The following is an 18,111-nucleotide window of genomic DNA, read 5'->3' as shown; positions in this document are numbered from 1 at the left end:
GAACAAGGACCAGACCCTGTATTTTGTGCCTGTCTGGGTAACAGCTGTTTTTCTCTTGGATCCTTGCAACTTTTCAATTTAAAGTGTTTGTTTATTAAAATAAAAAAGAAATCAACATACAATAAACAATATTTACACAGTGGAGCTGAAAGACTAATTCATTAAACTTCAGATATTAGCTTCTTTCATTCAGAAATTGAAAAAAGTGTACTTTAATCAAGAAAAGCAATGAATGTTTATACTGATGAATGCATTCAGACAGCAGAAACACTAAAGCCGCATGGATAGTTAGCTTTTTCTTTTTTTTAAAAAAAAAGTTTGCTCTAGATACTATTTGGCTTAAACTTACGCAAAAAAATCTAGGTTTTGGTTTAAGAACCAGGTGCACTTCATAAAAGGGATACTAGTCACAGTGTAGCTGCACTACAATTGCACTTTTCTTGCTTTCCACCTTAATCATAACTGTGAATGGTGCCCTTAAGTACAACTTCATGCATATCCTATTACTGAAGACTGGGTTACTTATTAACACCATTGGGTACTAAGCGATTACTAATTTATAACCAGAAACTGAAAGCAGAACCCCAGTGCATGGGGGCCATCTCTAGGACTGGAAATTTTACAAGGAAGCTGCAGTTAACAATACCACTAATCCCTTGCAACCAAGCTTCCAGAGCTGTGGGAAGCCACACAGGCCAGATGACATGGATTCACAGGTCAAATGTTCCACAGGCCAAAGGTTGACCACTACTGCTATGAACTTGTAAGCTGTGACAATTTGGGGTAATTATTTTTAAAATGGGTTTCAGTTCAATTAGCTACAGTGGCAAAAAGGCTAGGCATACTACTCTATAACTTTAAAAAAATGCTATTGAGATACTAATGAAGCCATGTTTTTGACATGCATAGTTACCAGATCTTGTTTTTTTTCAAAAACCAGAGGAAATTGTCTTTGCCTTCAGTTACAAAAACACATCCAGGATGGAAAAAGATAGTTTGAGCAGATAGTTCCATGCATAAAAGTGTCTCTATTAATTCAAAACAGTGCACTGCCTTTTCTAGCAGATTGAACACAACATGCTGTTAGAGTGCAATTTTACAGTATCGCAGGTATCTCTCATTTGATGGAGATTAAGATGCTCTTCAAAATTTAATAGCAAGAGGTGTCAACCAATTAAATTTAAGTATAAAGAATTACATTTGACTTTTTTTTTTTTCTTTAAAGGTGATGATTACATCCTAGAAAATGTCTAACAACCAGAGAATACTTCAGCTACTCATGTGAAATAACCAAAGGATATAAAAATAAGTTTTCACAACATACTATATTTCAAAAAGGATTCGGGAGCAAAAGAAATCCTGATTTCTCAAATTCTTCCTTTCATAAAAACCTATTTGCCTTCATCCTTCATATTATTCCTATAGGGTGTCCCATCAGTTAGATTCACCAAATGCTGTTTCCAGCTGCATGCGTGGAAAACTTCTAATTTCGTGCAAATTTTTCCAAAGTTTGTCTTGTTTGGATGCTTTATTAAGAAAGGTAAAATATAGATAGTGCAACTAAAGAGAACTTCAGATTGATTAACATTTCAATTAACCATAGGAAAATATGGTTATTTTTCTGTAAAATGGTTCTTCTTGTGGAATTACAGCCTTCAGTTTCAGGAGCCAGACTTAATATATCCAAGTGTATGAAATACTTGGCCTGATCCATTAGTCCAAACAGCAGTCTATGCCAACTAGAAAAATGTCCTATGGCTGTTGTTGATACTGCCCTTCTGTTGCTGTGTAGAAGTCATCCAGGACACTTTGTAAATAATCAAATGTTGGCCTCTCTTCTGCTTTATCTTTCCAGCATGTTTTCATGACATCGTAGAGCTCAGCTGGACAGTTATCCATACGTGGCATCCGGTACCCACGTTGAAGAGCCACCATGACATCAGAATTACTCATACCTTTAACAAGGAAGACAATACGTGAGAAAGAAATCAGGTTTTGGAACGTTTTCTTTAATTGCTAATCTTTTTCCCAAAAATTGTACTGACTTAGTTGAAGGGTGACAATCAATGGAATATTGTAATAGCAGGATGCAAACTATATAGGAATGAGAGTAGGATGTTCAGGTAGAGGAGTGGCAGCGTATGTTAAGGATAGTATAGCACAGACAATAACAGCATAAAAATCTTATCTGAAAGGAAGACTACCATACAGTCTGTGGGCAGAAAATCCATAGCTGAATAAAAAGAATATAGTACTAGGATTGTACCACTTTCACTTGAAGGTAAAGGTGATCATGAAATGCTCAGGGAGGTTGGACAAGCTGCTGAAACAGGATAAGAAATAATAGTGGGAGACTTCAGTTATCCTCCTGTTTTACCACTGGGTAAAGTACTCAACAGGGCAAGCTGTCATGATAACATTTCTAGGTATGATGAAGGACTGCTTTCTAGAACAATTCATCTCAGAACCCACAAAGGGAGAAGCCATTCTAAACTGAATCCTGAGTAATACGCTTCAAGAGGTATCTGTTAGCGAGCCTCTCTGGAATAACTACAACATTGGCACGCTCCATGTTCTAGTGGAAGGGAAACGCACCCAAAAAAGTCCACCATGTGCCTGTATACGAATCAAGGAAGGGAAATTACACAACAATGAGGAAAAGTTCAAATAAGTAGTCAAAAATGAAAAAGGCCTTCAGACACCTTGGAAGCTTTTAAAAATACTGTATTATAGGCTTATGAAAGGTAGATGGCATGAATCAGAAAGGGCACCAAATAGACGAGTAAAACCCTTGCATCTTTCACAGAAGAGTTAAGGAAGCTATTCAAGACAAAAAAAGCATTAAAAAAAAAATAGAAGGTATGCCCAAATGAAGAAACCAGAAAACTCGCAAAGTCCAGCAGGTCAGGTATAAAAGCAAAATAAAGCAGGCCAAAAAGAATCCGACAAGCATCTAACAAAAAATGCCAACGTTAATAATGCAGATTTTCTCAACTATTTCACCAGGTGGCTGCCACCTTCTGATTCAGTGGGACCATTAGATGACCAGGGTGTAAAAGGTGCACTCAGGGATAAGGCCATAGCAGAGAAGCTAAACAGATTATTTGCATCGGTGTTTACCACAAAAGTTACTGCGGAAATTCCCATGCCAGATCAATCCTTCCTAGTAGATGGGTTTGAAGAATTGGGCCATATTGAAATGAAAACAGAGTAGTATTAGAACAGACTGATAAATTAAATACTAGGTAGTCACCAGCACTGGATGAGATTCACCCAAGTTTCTGAAGAAACTCAAAGGTGAAATTGCAGAACTGTTTGGCAACAGTAGGTAACCTATCATTACAAACGGCCTCTGTGCTAGGGGACTGGAGTTGCCAACAGTGCACATCTTTGAAAAAGGGCCCTAGAGGTGATCCTGGATATTACAGATACGCGAGTCTCATTTCCATCCCTGACAAATCGGTAGGATCTATAAATGAAGAATAAAACCAGCAGTTGCATAGTCAAATATGATCTCCTCAGGAAGAGTCTGCATGGTTTTTATTAAGGGAAATCCTGCCTCACCAATCTGCTGGAGTTCTTTAAGGGTGTCAGCAAGCACACGGACAAGAGGGAATCCAGTTGATCTCAGCTTTTGAAAAGCTTTTGACAAGGTCCCTCAGCAAAGGCTTTAAAAAACGCTGCACTGCCATAGTCACGTCTCACGGTGGAGGGAGCTCAATAGTAGGGATCTTTGCTGGGCTCAGTTTTGTTCAACATTTTCATCAGTGACTTGCAAATAGGGGTGCACAGTGAAATCTCCAAGTTTGCAAATGATACCAAATTATTCTGGGTACTCAAGTCCAAGTCTGATGGAGAGGAGCTGCAGAAAGATCTTAGCAAGCTAAGTGAGCAGGCAAAAAAATGACAGATGAACTTCAGCACTGATAAGTACAAAGTAATGCAACAAGGAAAATTTTCCTTATTCTAGAGGATTTAAGTCATCACTTATCTAACACCTATCCTAACAAAGCCTGTTTGCCTTTTTTATGAGCCATTTGCTAGAAGTTTCCTTTAAAATGGCCTTCCTGACAGCAATTGCATGCGTTACAAGAGTGAGCGAGCATATTGCTTGATAGCTACTACATGTTATACTGTAGTCTATAAGAACAAACTTATTATACAGCTCCAGACCAGTTTATGCTCAAAGTAATCTTAAGATATGGCTATGTGAATAAGTTAAAAAAAAGCTAGAATATCAATTTAAGCACATCAGCTGGTCTGTGATAACTGTGCATATACACGCTCTTAGCCCATATTATTTGCTAGATAGCTTACTTCACTCTTATTGAAGAGCAAGATGCCTCACAATTTACCACTCTTAACAGGACGGAACAGTTCAGCACCTACGTAAGACTTAAGTCCAACTTAGCTCTGTAAACTAGGTGTTCCTCCACGTAAGTCCCTAATTTTCAGTATTGATGTGAAGTTTCATGTAGTTGCCCTACAAGTCTTTTCTCCATCACTAGGAAAAAACAGTGCCACATCTCTGTGGCTTAAGAGCTGTGGGAAGTAAGATGGGAGCAGTCTGTCTTGAATATAAATGCCTCATTCATCAGATTTCTCTACACTGTTTTCCATAAAAGGACAGGGCATCTGATTCTTTTGTGGTTTCTTACGAAGGCCACTGGTTCCTATGTAAATTTTCTCTCCTCACAGCAGTGGCAAATATTGCATGCTATGCCCTGCTTTTCTGCTCCTTCCAAAAATATCTTGCAACATTCTAAGAATGCAGAAGGACTTCCAGGGGCAGCCAAGTGATGTGATGAAGGAAAGCAAATGGCCAAGAGCATCAGGAACCGAATGACAGAAGGATTTTCATAGAACTAACAAGGGAAATGCCAGGTGTATTATGTCCACAACGCTCTGTACCAAAGCTGCTTTTCCTAAAGCAAAACTACAAGGCCAGGAAGGGAAAAAGTGTTAGTCATTTTTTTCTTTTGCTCAAGCTTCTAAGCTCCTCTCTCTGAAACCAATGAGGAAAAGCAGCTTGATCAGGAAGGAAGAACTGCCATAGAGCAAATGACATCTCACGCCAGTTATACCCATGCATTTTTCCATTAATTCTTTTAAAACCAATGCAGTTATTCTGGATTTAGTACAGCATAGCCGATCAGCAGGGATCCTGGTTTTCTCTGATAAAAAAAAATCCTCAGTTTTTAGATTAAATAAAGTAGCCTCAAATCCACATTTTTCCTGTGATTAAAATGAAGGTGCATGTGTGTGTATTAGTGGTGTTTTGTTTTAAATCACAGGAAAGTGTGGATTTGGGGTTACTTTTTTTAATCTGAAAATTCAGGATTTTTTTTAAACTAGAGAAAACCAGGATGCCTGCTGATCAGAATTTGGCCCGTACATAATATCTCTAAGTGACTAAAGATTTTTTTTGTCAACACAAATTAAGTCGTATTATCAACTGGCAGATCTGAATGCATCAATGAAGTAGATTGTACCAAGATCAGCAAAGCAAGGCACATTTCAGATACTAACACTTATTTTCTGGAGTGACAACTGTTAGATTGAATTTAGCAGCATACTTTGCTAGTTGATTTCCAGACACAGTAGTGCTTGAAATAAAGAGGAAGAGTGCTGAAACAAGAAATATGCTTGAATGAAAGTGCTGAGAGGAGTTTGATGCTTCACTTTTCTATCAGAAGGCCATATTGTGTCTGGTTCTGTCTGGGTATATGGATAGTCACACTGATTCTTTCATAGGTCTTCCTGGGATGTGCAGTGTGTCAGAACAGACAGGGTAAAGCCATGTGAAGCATATGCTCCATATGAAGCAAGCTGTAGTACCCTGAAAGATGGTTTGGTTCTCCTGCATGCCAGTCCACTGGAGGAAAACCTGATGATTTCCTGAATCACACAGTGACTACACACACCTACATCGCCCCATAATTTGGCAGACAAATGCTCTTACTTGACCTGTTTAGCTTATAAGGAAACATCTGCACTACAGCTGGATAAGCCATTTTAATTTGTAGATTTTCTGCATATTTAAATATCTATATGAATAATTTCTATATGCATGCAAGTTCTGCCAACCACAGTCCACAGGCTGTCTAAATAAACCCATTAGCTTATTCACTCAAAAGAAGTCACTTGGTGGAACACAAAGAAAGGTCTCCTGTAGCTCTCAAAGGTGAGCCTATGCTTTTAACATCTGTCGTAATTCCCTGTAAATATTGTATTAACGACGAAAATGAGCCTGAGGCAAAGAATTTATATGCAAACTTTTCAAAGTACCTATGAAATTTTCCAAACCTTTCAAAGTTCAGAGATATTTGCTTCTACTTTCAGTTTGAGCCTATTGTAGAAATAGGTCTGGACTATGGAATTTGGATCTGGACTAGAATCCTTAGTTTTGGGCATCTTTAAATTTGCCCTTAATTTGGTAAAAATGCTAAAAAACTTCCCCTGCTTTTCTATAAAGAGTACCTGCTTTTGTATAACAATAAATTTTGGAGGATACTAGAAGAACAAGATGTCATAGAATAAGAGTCTTTTGATGCTCCATAAACACACAGCAAAGGCCAAGACCTTTATGGAAAACAGTGAAGAGAGAACTAATGATACAACAGTCCCACATGCTTTTGTGCTAATTTTATTTTTTCTATAGGCTCAATAGTGAACATGTAGAAGAACTCCAGTTCACCATGGGCTTGACCTTGCAAAGTGATCCACCCCCTGACCACAATTAAAAAAACAAACACCTTAAATATACACTTATCTTTAAGCAGGTGAGTAGAGCTGCTGTACTGAACAAGAGCCCTTTATACCCAATAAGACTATTCATGAGTTTCAGTTTTTGGCTAGACAGGGGCTAAATGGCCCCAGCATCTTGTAGGATTGAAGCCTTGCACCATTATTCTGCAACAATTAGTACCCAAGGCAAAATATATCTATTTTGTGCTGCAGCCTACTGACAAGAAGCCTATATGAAAACATAACTGCCACAGGCCTCCAGCCCAGACTTTCAAGAGTCTTTTTATCCATGTTTGTTAGTGAAGTCACAAGCACACATGCTCAGCCACATTGTTACGGACATAATATTATGAATGTGTTCATTAAATGTGCAAGTTTTCCACTATACAACCACCCGGTTGGCTGTGTTAGATTCCATTTGGTATGATTACAGATAGCAAAGCATAGCTGCTTTCCTCAAAATGTTTCAGGATTTTTCTACAGTCAGAATATTTCTTAACAGTTTCACCAGAGACGCACTTTGTTTCCTAACTGATATTCAACCAGAGTGCACATCTCTTATCCAATTTATGATTTAACACAGGATGCTAACTGTAAAGTATAATGGAACGCTCTCAAATTTAACAGTTGTAGCTGTTAAACTTGACAGGATATAGAAACAATACCTTTACATTGCTGCCTCTAATCCTACCACCAAGATTCAGCACTGGGGTGTGAGGGTCAAGAATGATTGAGTAGAACAAAAGGGCACAATGTGATCAGTGGCATGGAGGAAGAATCTGTCTCTGAAAGGAGGTGCATGTAATATGGAATTGTTGATAACATCAGAATGCCAGTTAGGATGTTTCCAGTATTTGACATAGTCTTTGATCATCTGGAAATGAGTTTCCTAACAACTGGTTCAAATTGTATACAAGATTAGATGTGTGTGTCATATTTCAAAATAGTTCTTGTAACCATAATCACACTAATCACTTCAAGTTTATCAGGAGGAAGAACAGCTGTTGGCATTTGGGAACAAGGCTCACAAAACTCAGTTTTCTCAACTCAAAATACCTTCGCCAAATTCCTCGTTTAGACTCTCTATATACTGGTATTAGCCACTTGTCAGTTTTAATTCAAACCATTTCCATATTGCTTTAAGCTGAATTCATTTAATACCAGAGATTTAGTTAGTTTTAAAACTGTTAATAAAAATCTTAAGACAATCTTGCTAGAGTTTAATAATTTATGATTTCTACCCTAGCCCCAGTACACATCACCAGGACATACTCATCATACTGGAGTTTTGCGTCTTATACTTGAATTAGACTGACTAATTTGCTAAGCCACATTTTCACAGCTGTTTGTTCCGACTTAAGGACAATAAGCTGGTATCACATATTTTGATCACATGCTGGATCTTCATATTACATTTTTACATTTAACTTTCTGAAATCAACCAAAGAAATATGGGTGACTTAAAAAAAAAAATCTGCCAACAAATTGATGTGATAGTTGAAGCAATTTTACTGACATTGACAAAGTTCTCTTTCCAACAAGATCATATGGAAATAGGGCTGGAAGGGACCTCATGAGGTAATCTAAATCCTCCCAAACTAAAAACATTCCAGGCAAGTGTATGTCTAACCTACTCTTGAAAACTTACAAGGATGGAGATGCCACGGTTTTACTAGGTAGCCTATTCCAATGCTTTAGCACCTTCAATCAGAAAATTCCTTTTAATCTCTAACCTACATTTCCATTGCTGCAACTTGAGGCCATTGATCCTAGCACTGTCCCCTACAGCCACAGAGAAAAGCCCATCTCCATCCTTTCTATAAAATCACCCTTCAAGTATTTGAAGACTTATCAAATCCGCCCCCCCCAGTCTTCTCTTCTCCAGACAAAATAACCCTAGCTCTTTTGGCTCTTCCTCATAAATCTCATCTCCCAGGCCCCTAATCACCTTTGTGGCTCTGCTCTGGATTCTTTTCAAATGGTCCACATCTTCCTTAAAGTGTAGGGCCTAAAACTGGACACTATATTCCAAGTGAGGCATCACCAGTGCTAAACACAACAAAAGATCACTTCTGCAATTGGCAAGTGACACTCCGGTTAATACAACTCAGTATGATGATGTTTTTTTGTTGTTTTTTTTTTTTTTTTGCAAGAGAACACTGTTGGCTCATATTCAACTTATGGTCTACCATAACCCCTAGATCCTTCTCTTCAGTAGCGTAGCCTAGCCATTCACTCCCCAGTTTGTATTTGTGCATGCAATTATTTCGTCCTAAATGCAGAACTTCGTTGCATGTTGTTTTATTGATTGAGGATCATTTATCCAACCTATTCGGGTCACTCTGGATCCTAGTCCTACCCTCTGGAGCATCTGAAATTCCACTCAACTTGGTGTTGTTCACAAATTTGCCAAGTATGCACTCAATCCAGTGGAGGGCAAAGAAAATGTTTAGGGAGCTGGGGCACATGACTTTGGAGGCAGCTGAGGGAACTGGGCTTATTTAGTCTAGAGAAAAGACGACTGAGGGGGGATTTAATAGCAGCCTTTAACTACCTGAAAGGGTGGGGGATTCAAAGAGGAGAGAGCTAGACTGTTCTCAGTGGTAGATAACAAAACAAGGGACAATGGTTTCAAGTTGAAGCAAGGGAAGATGTTAGGAAAAAACTCTCAGTAGGAGGGTAGTAATACACTGGAACAGGTTACCTAGAGAGGTGGTAGATTCTCTATCCTTGGAGGTTTTTAAGACCCAGCTAGACAAAGCCTGAGCTGGGATGATCTAATTGAGGATGGTCCTGCTTGGAGCAGGGGGTTGGACCAGACGACCTTCTGAGGTCCTTGCCAACCCTCATTTTCTATGATTCTGTGGGTATTCAAAGTGTCCTTTGTGCCCACTGTGCACACAACTTGAACCTGACATTCTCTTGGGGAAGCAGCACCCAATGGTTAACTAAACCCTCTGCTGTATCTTGTAGACCTGTTACCCATTCACCTCTTTGGGTCCTGATCAAACAAAGAATTCAAGCTTGTGTTTAAAAATAAAGCATGCTAGCAGTGCTATAGACTTCAGGGCATAAGCAGTCCCATCGAGCTCAAGAAATACTGAAATGCTTGCAGCAGTGAACATACCCGTTTTTGCTTCTCCTCATCTAGCTGCAGTCTATATGCTGTCCCTTAATCTCATCCAAGGAGGCTCACCTTTCACCTGTTTCATTAAAATGCCAGATGGAAGGTCTGTTCTCCCATAATTGAATTTGGGGTGACAAGCTTGCTTTGGCCCTTTTCAACCAAGACGACCTGAAATGTCACTGCTCTTGCACTTAAAACATTTATGAATCCTGGGACTGCAAAACTCCAAGTGCTACTAATAGTCATGCTTGGAATTCTTTCAAACGTTAAACAGACAGATCTGTAGCACCTAGCAAAGCATTTCTGGGAACTCCTGTGTTTGAAAAGGCACGTGAACTTTACAACTATGCCTGAAAGAAGGTTTGGCTCTGGAGGTCTTCTTCTCATTAATTAAGTGGAAGTAGGAAGTGCAGAATAGCATGGTTAAGCCACCCAGATTTCTCCAGGAATATCTGTGGCTCTTCAGTTAGCATTTGCAAAGACATTCTGCTTCGGAGAGTGTTTGGGAAGTTAACAAAAGATGCCTGACACATGGAAAGTATGTACATAAATATCCTTTATAGTAGCTCAAGGGTTTTCAACCTTTTTCGACCAGTGTACCCCTGGTGGCTGGATGCAGAGAAGGGGAGGGTGTGGTGCACAGCCGGATGCAGGGGTGGGGCACACAAGGAGAGCCAGCAGCCACTGTGTCCAACTGGGCAGGCAGTGCCTGCATAGCAGTGCAGGATGATGCATGGCAGCACTCCATCCCCACCCGCCTGTGCATACCCCCTAGGGCCTTCTCAATAACCCCAGTTGACAACCTTTGTAGTAGCTGTTTCTGTGTGCTGAAAATAAACTAAAGCATGTTCTTGTGCAAAGAAAAAAGAAATCTTCAAAGAAAAGCAAAAATTAAGGTGCTTAAACATAACTGGTATGTTAGGTAGTAATGAAGCAGTTTTTTGCTATTCGCACAGAAAATGAACACTTCTGTGGATTCTACTTCCATCTTCTTTTGGGATGTCTAAGGTTGACAAAAATATTACTGTAGCCAAGAGAACAGCAGCATTACTGACTTGAAAGTCCATTTATTCAAGTGCTCTATTTCATTATGTGAACAATGAGGGTTACATTCTGTTTCAGAAGAACGGTTGGCAGAAACGGTGATAGTGTTGTCTTGTACGTCCAAAACACACAGACTTGTCCCCTGGTTCAGGAGGAACCAAACAGCAAATTAGAATGCATTTGGATGAAGATGAAAGGTGAAAGACATGGCACCAATACAGTGGTGGGAGTTGGTATAGGCCACCAAATCAGGAAGAGGAGGTGGATGAGGTACTCATCAAACAAGTGACAAATTTAACCAAAAGCTATGGGATGATGCTGATGGAAGACTTCAATTTTCAGGACGTCTGCTGGAAGAACATTGCAACCAAACATAAAATGTCAAGCTGGTTCCTAACTTGTATAGAGGAAAATTTTCTCTGTTCCAGAAAGTGGAGGAAACAAATAGTGGATCATCTATTTTAGATCTTGTCCTGACTAACAGGGAAGAATTGGTGGAAGATGTGAAGGTGATTGGCAACTTGGGAGGTAGTAATCGTGATATGATAGAACCTGAGACAGGGAAAGCACATAAGGTCAGCAAAATTAGCACACTAGATTTCAAAAAGGCAGATTTAATCCAATTAAAGGAGCTAATAGGCATGGTATCACGGCAGGACAGACTGAAGGATAAAGGCACTTGGGGGGAGGGAGGAGCTTCCAAGGGGCACAGTATTGGAAGCCACAACACAATGGAAGCACAAGAAGAAACCAATTTGGCTGCACAAAGAGCTTCTAAAATGCCTTGCAAAAGGAAAATATACAGCCAAGGGAAGAATGGGCAGGTCAACAAGGATGCATAATAGGAAGTAGCAAGAACCTGCAGGGACAAAGAATCAGGAAGACAAAAAGAAAGAATGAGCTGAACCTGGCAAAGGAAATTAAGAACAGTAAGAAGAGGTTCTAGAAGTATGTTGGCCAGAAAAGAAGGACCAAGGAAACTGTGGGTCCTCTGTTAGCAAGCTAGGGAGAACTCTTACCTGAAGATACAAAGAAGGCAGAGCTACTAAACAGCTACTTTGACTTAGTCTTCACAAAAAATGTAAGCTTTTAGACACCTAATAGGGATTATCTGGATAAAGAAGGGGGCAAGCTGAGGGAGGAGATAAAAGAAATTGTTAGAAAGCTTTTGTTGGGTCTGAATGAATTCAAGTCAGCAGGGCTAGATGTGCTTCCTCCAAGGGTCCTGAAGAAACTGCAAGACAAGAACTTGGAGTCCTTGGCAATGATCTTCATTAAGTTGTGGGAGATGGGCCAGGTACCAGAGGACTGGAAAAGGGCCAACATAGTTCCCCCTTTTTAAAAAAAGGGCAAGAAGGAGGACCTGGGGAACTACAAACTAATTAGCCTCAGCTACATACCTGAGAAATTACTGGAGCATATTCTAAAGAAGGCCATCTGGTAAGCATCTGGAAGAGGAAAGGCTGACCACAAGCAGCAAATGTGGATTTGTCTATGAGAAGGTCATGTAGGACCTTATCAAAAGCCTCGCTGAAGTCCAGATACACAATATCCACAGCATTCCCTTCATCCACCCAAGGGGTTACTGTGTCAAAGAAGATGATCAAGTTTGTTTGACATGATTTGCTGTTATTAGTAAATTGGAGAAATGTGGGCTGGAAAAATTCCTACAAGGTGGATAGATAACTGGTTCAATAGTTGCAAGCAAAGGTAATTGTTAACAGGTGCATATCAGAACAGCAGGAAGTTTTGAATGAAGTCCCATGGGGGGGGGCCAGTGCTGTACAACATGTTCATTAACAATTTGGATGCTGGCACAGGAATCTTATTGAGCAAGTTTGCAGACGACACAAAACTGGGAAGCATTGTGGACAGGTTGTAGTATGCAAGAACAATTCAGAAAGATCTCAACAGATTGGAAAGTGGGCTAGAGCTAAATGGATTAGATGGAGTTCAGTGCAGACAAATGCACGGTGCTGCACTTTAGGAGGAATAATCAAAAACACAAATATAAAATGGATAACATCTGGCTGGATGGAAACACTATGGAAAAGGACTTGGGAGTCTTGGTAGATCACAGACTTTATACGAGTCTGCACTGTGATGAAGCCACACAAAAAGGCAAATGCAGTTTTGGGATGTATCAAAGGAAGCAAAAAGTGCAAGACATGGGAGGTGGCAGTGCCTCCCTACTCAGCACTAGTTAGGCCGTATCTGGATTGCTGTGGGCAGTTCTGGGCTCCACATAAAGGACATGGAGAAGTTAGAGAGGATCCAGAGGTGGGCAACAAAGCTGAACAAGGTTTTTGAAAGCAAGTTATATGAGGGTAAGCTGGACGAGCTAGGTGTGTTCAGCTTGTGGAAAAGGCACTTAAGAGGGGACATGGTAGCAGTCTTCAAATACTTGAAGGGTTGCCATAAAGAAGAGGCAAAGCACCTTTTTTCTCTTGCTGCAGAGAGGTGGATATGGACAAATGGACTCAAGCTGCAGCAAAGTAAGTTTAGATATCCTGAAAAACTTCTTCACTGTTAGAATATTAGGGCAGTGGAATAGACTGCCTAGAGAAGTTGTGGACTCTCCATCACTGGAAGTGTTCAAGAAGGGGTTGGACAGCCATTGGCCAGCAATATATCTAGGCATAGCTATGCCTATTTTCTACCATAGATACTTACCATGCTTCTGGGCTCTGCTGGTTGCTCCTGCCTCCCCCCACCCATTTTTTTTTTATGTTCTGTGTGTCCATACCCGCAGAGACATTGGGTGCTGGCTGCAGCTAAGGCTGGGGACATCAACTGGGGCATGCCAATCCTCCTGCTAGGAGCAAAGCTGGAATTTCCTGGCTAGAGGATTTTTCCCCTCTGCTCAGGGTCACACCAATCATCATATTTGGGGTCAGGAAGGAATTTTACCTCATGGTCAGATTGGTATGGGTTATAGGGGGTTTTGTCATCCTCTGTAGCAGGGGACATGGCCCTCTATTTGGGACCTTTTGATCATATATTGACAGTTTGTAGAAGCAGGACATTGGCTGTCATAATTCCTCTGCTTTACCTGTGTCAGGTTCAGTTATTAGGTCTATGTTGTGTCAGGGTTGATGACAGTCTTATGCAGAGTTTAGATTATGGTTGTATGGATGGTTTGGATACAGATGATCCTGCCTCAGGTGGAGGGGAGTTGGTCTAGGTGACTTCTGAAGGTCCCTTCCAGGCCTACTTCTGTACGATTAGTAACAATATTTAGAACTCATAAGTGTATCTAATTTGTCAGTAAACCATTTAATGTCAGCTCCTGGAAATCAGGTTAATTGATGATTATTGAAATTCAGCCCGTTACAATTTTAATTAATTACAATTAATACTACACTGAAATAATGTAAAGAATTATGTTATAATGTACTGATTTGAAGCTGCCATGCAGTAAGAAGTCTTAACCAATGGGCGTGATCATCCTCAACCATGTGGGATCATCCTCAACCACTGCAGTAAGACACACAATGACTATGACTTTTTAAAATACTTTAATATAGCCTACAGGATATACCACAACTGTTCCACTGCCTGATGCATTATTTTTGGTTAATTATTTTCTATGCCTCTTTTCAAGACTATCAACATTCAAATTAATTTTGATTAACATGTTCATACCTGGATAAGGGATTTTTCCATAAGTAACAATTTCATACAGGAGAATTCCAAAAGACCACACATCAGACTTGATTGTAAAGGAACCATAGTTAATTGCCTCTGGTGCTGTCCATTTTATAGGGAACTTTGCACCTACAAAACAATACACACTCAATTTATCAAGGTATAAGTTGCTTGGATATGCTTTTGTAACACTTAAGTCTTAATGAACTTTTATTATTACCCGCTATTATTTCCCTAAAGAATTGCGTGTACAATGAACACTTCAGACAAAACCCTACTATTATTTTTAGGAACCTCAAAAGGTACTAACAAGTCTTCCTGTCCAACAGTCATCATGTTTCTCCTGGCAGCCTCAGAGGTTAAGAATTTAAGATGGAGTTTTTCAAAGTAATCTAAGGGCTAGGCAATCTAACATCCTTAGTCTCTTTTAAAAATCTTAAGTTCAGGGTGGAATTTCAAAGGAGACAAAGGACATTAGAGCACTGTGGTTCTTCAAGTTAAACATATGTTCTCTTCCTAGTGGAGGCTTAGGATCCATTACTGGGACAATACAAGAACCACCTCAGATACATACCATACACTGCACCTCTGTGAGTTAACCAAAGATCTCATTCACTTGTGCTGTCAATGTGATAACTCTCATCAATATTACGCTTAAAAATTTAGACTAGAAGACCTATAGAAGGTCAGACGAGAAGATCTACGGAGGTCCCTTCCAGACGTAAAAATGAATACAAAATGCTTAACAGCCTGGTAAACTATTTCCATTTAACTTCTCATGGGTAGGAATCAAAAGTGTAAGTGAAAAGCTAAACTTCATATGTAATATGTTGACTCTCAGATACACTGAAACATCATCATAAACATTACACCTAAATAATGTTCCTTTTTTCCAATACTAAGGGGACAATCTTTGTTCCACAAACAGGATTACTGTCCTTGAAAAGAAGCCTGCAGTGTTAAGCAGAAGTCTATTACTAATATAATCTTTAATTGATTGCATCTTATGTTTCAGGTTCTGTTATTATACAAAAAAATTGTAATCATGTCTTTCACTTCTGATTCCTAAGGTTCCATCAAAGGACACCTAAATAAAATCTTTCCATAATTTAGTGGGAAAAATTCAAAGGGAATAGGACGTTATTTTTTTAAGACAAAAGAGCAATTCAAGAACTACCCCTTTTCATGCAAGGCTTTGGATAAGCTATGGAAACTGGGAAAATGCCCATAAACTTTGGAAGTAGCTACTTTGTTAGGGTGCATGGAAGTGAATGTAAGTTCTGGGATGTTCAAGAATGATATACCCCCACGGTTTATTTAGTTAATATACAAGACCCAAAGCTGGCTAATAAGCAAACTTCTTTCTCCACATTACTTATTCTGAAAAATTCATTTGGTTCTTCCTTCCTCCCCTTTCTTACTGAATAGCTATTATTTACTAACTCCTTAGTACTCTGCCTTCCTTTTACCCTAACTAATGCCTTGGGTTATTCTTCTTTGCACATCAGTGTCCCGTTTACTGTCCTCAATCAGAGGTTTCCAAAGCATAGCCTACAGGGCAAATGCAGCCTGTAAGGGCCTTTTGATACAGTCCTCAGCCCTGTAGTCTTTAAAAAAAATCAACCAAACAAAAAAAACCTGTTACCAGGGACTCCTGAAGTGTAGCCCACAGGCTAAATGCAGCTCATAAGCACCTTTGATGCAACCTACACACCCAGGACTGCCCATTTGAAATGGACCTTCAGGAACAAAAGTTTGGGAACCACCATCCTAAATGATCAATTTCTAGCTATGCAATAACATGTGTACCATTTCTTTTAAAACTGTAGCAGAAAAGCCAGGCAGGAACCAAGCTGGGAAACCAAGAGACAGCCAACCAAGGGGTCCACAGCCAGGCAGGCTGACTCATGAGTCACAAGATGGTGGTTTTATTTTTTGTTTTGGATAAAGGATAGATGACCTCCATCCACATGGACTATGTGGAGAAGTACAGACAAATGGTGCATCTACTAAAGCTAATTTAAAAAGGTACTTTTCACATGTACTTGTAACAAAATTAGCAAAAACATACTACATAAAACCCCCAAACAACCTCCCTGTATGTAGGCTTCATTTCTTCACAGATCCTGGCCTTGCTAAGAAGTTCACTCCTATGACAGAATACCATAAGGAGTAAACAGCCTACCACACACATTGCCCCACTGCTATTTCATTGCCTTAAAGAGAACATCCACATGAGGATGGCAGCTCCACCAGGGGAAAAAAAATCTCATAGATATTCCCATTTCATAAAAGGAAGGGCGTATAGGGGTGCATCTCAGATAGGCACTTCGGCTTAAAATAAATGGAACATTTTAACTGAGTTCTGGAGACAAAACCCAGTTCACAGTCTAATTCAACAGACAAAAAAAATAATGGTGATATCAAATTAGTAAAAGCAGCCAACTTTCAGGAAACAAAAATCAGGATGTAGCCCCAATTATTTACAGACCACTAGAACCAGAAGTAGTCTAGTCTTATGCCACCTGCAGTTTTGGTTAGTATAGCTAAGTATGGTACCATGGTGCTGCAGGTAGCCTGAGCATCATCACTAATTCACCCAGGTGTAGTTCTGGGTGAACACAGCTACAGTGGTTTCAGTTCACAAAGCAGCCTGTAGCTGTCTCCCAAACTACAGAAGCAGCAGAGTCTTGTGCAGTGTTTCTTCTCAGCAGATTCAGTAGGATGTGGCCAGAATATTTGGGCAGTTCCAGATCAGTATGACAAATCAGGGACGGTCTAAGGACACCATAACACAACCCTAACATTCAGGACTGTCCCAGAGACTTTAGGAGAGTCAGTCACTTTACAAATTAATCAGTTTGATTTAATATTTTTAGGTTGTATTGCTCATAAAGGTGACACAAATGGTACTTTTCAAATGTTCTTGTTGTCTAGACCAGAGGTGTTAAAGATACAGCCTGAGGCCAGATCTGGCCCACAGAGCCACTCTATCCAGGCCACTTGGCTACTGGCAGGCTGCTGGAAGTTAGGAAGTGGCTTGCTGCAGAATCCAGGGCCTTGGTGGACGTGGTGATTGGCAAGTGAGGGCCGACCCAGGCCCTAGTCACCCCCAGCCATTTTACCTGTCCCTGCTGCCACAGTCTTGCCCCCCTGACCACTGGACCCTGCCATGTGCCCTGTGCTAGAGCCAGAGCTGATGCCATGCCTTCGGGCATGTGGCAATGGCAGCTTTGGCTCCAGCACAGGGCATGCTGTATGGGGTGGACTGTGTAAGTTTTTACACTACACTTTTTTGTTTCGTTTCCAAATGCAACGCTAATTTAGTTGTTAAATCATAAAAGGAGTATTTTACAGTGTTAAAAAAATAGAAAATTATACCCACCTTCCCTTGCTGTGTATTCATTATCTTCGATTACTCTTGCTAAGCCAAAATCAGCTATTTTGCACATAAGCATATCTGAAACCAGAACATTTGCTGCCCTCAAATCTCGATGAATGTAGTTTTTTCTTTCAATGTATGCCATTCCCTCTGCAATCTGTAA

At 40.0% G+C, this 18,111-nt stretch overlaps 1 protein-coding gene and 1 long non-coding RNA gene across 3 annotated transcripts in view; one reads left to right on the top strand and one right to left on the bottom strand.

Moving 5' to 3' along the window:
• Positions 1-311: 311 nt before the first annotated feature.
• Positions 312-18,111, bottom strand: part of LYN (LYN proto-oncogene, Src family tyrosine kinase) — an 86,527-nt gene continuing 68,727 nt past the window's right edge. For both annotated transcript variants that reach the window (XM_019548226.1, XM_019548219.1), the window contains exons 11-13: positions 17,952-18,105; positions 14,564-14,695; positions 312-1,955 (exon numbers count right to left, since the gene is read on the bottom strand). In XM_019548226.1, the coding sequence (XP_019403771.1) occupies positions 1,753-1,955; positions 14,564-14,695; positions 17,952-18,105 (489 nt within the window). In that variant the 3' untranslated portion in view covers positions 312-1,752. The remainder of the gene's footprint in view (positions 1,956-14,563; positions 14,696-17,951; positions 18,106-18,111) is intronic.
• LOC109318827 lies at positions 1,890-6,740 on the top strand. The gene is made up of 3 exons (XR_002103329.1): positions 1,890-1,976; positions 5,755-5,910; positions 6,662-6,740. It is a non-coding gene; the product is annotated as an uncharacterized LOC109318827 (long non-coding RNA).

This window comes from Crocodylus porosus, unplaced genomic scaffold (genome assembly GCF_001723895.1).
Source record: "Crocodylus porosus isolate Cpor-Errol unplaced genomic scaffold, CroPor_comp1, whole genome shotgun sequence".
NCBI lineage: Eukaryota > Metazoa > Chordata > Crocodylia > Crocodylidae > Crocodylus > Crocodylus porosus.
Note: the sequence above shows the minus strand (reverse complement) of the source record. Positions and strands in the feature narration are given on the sequence as shown.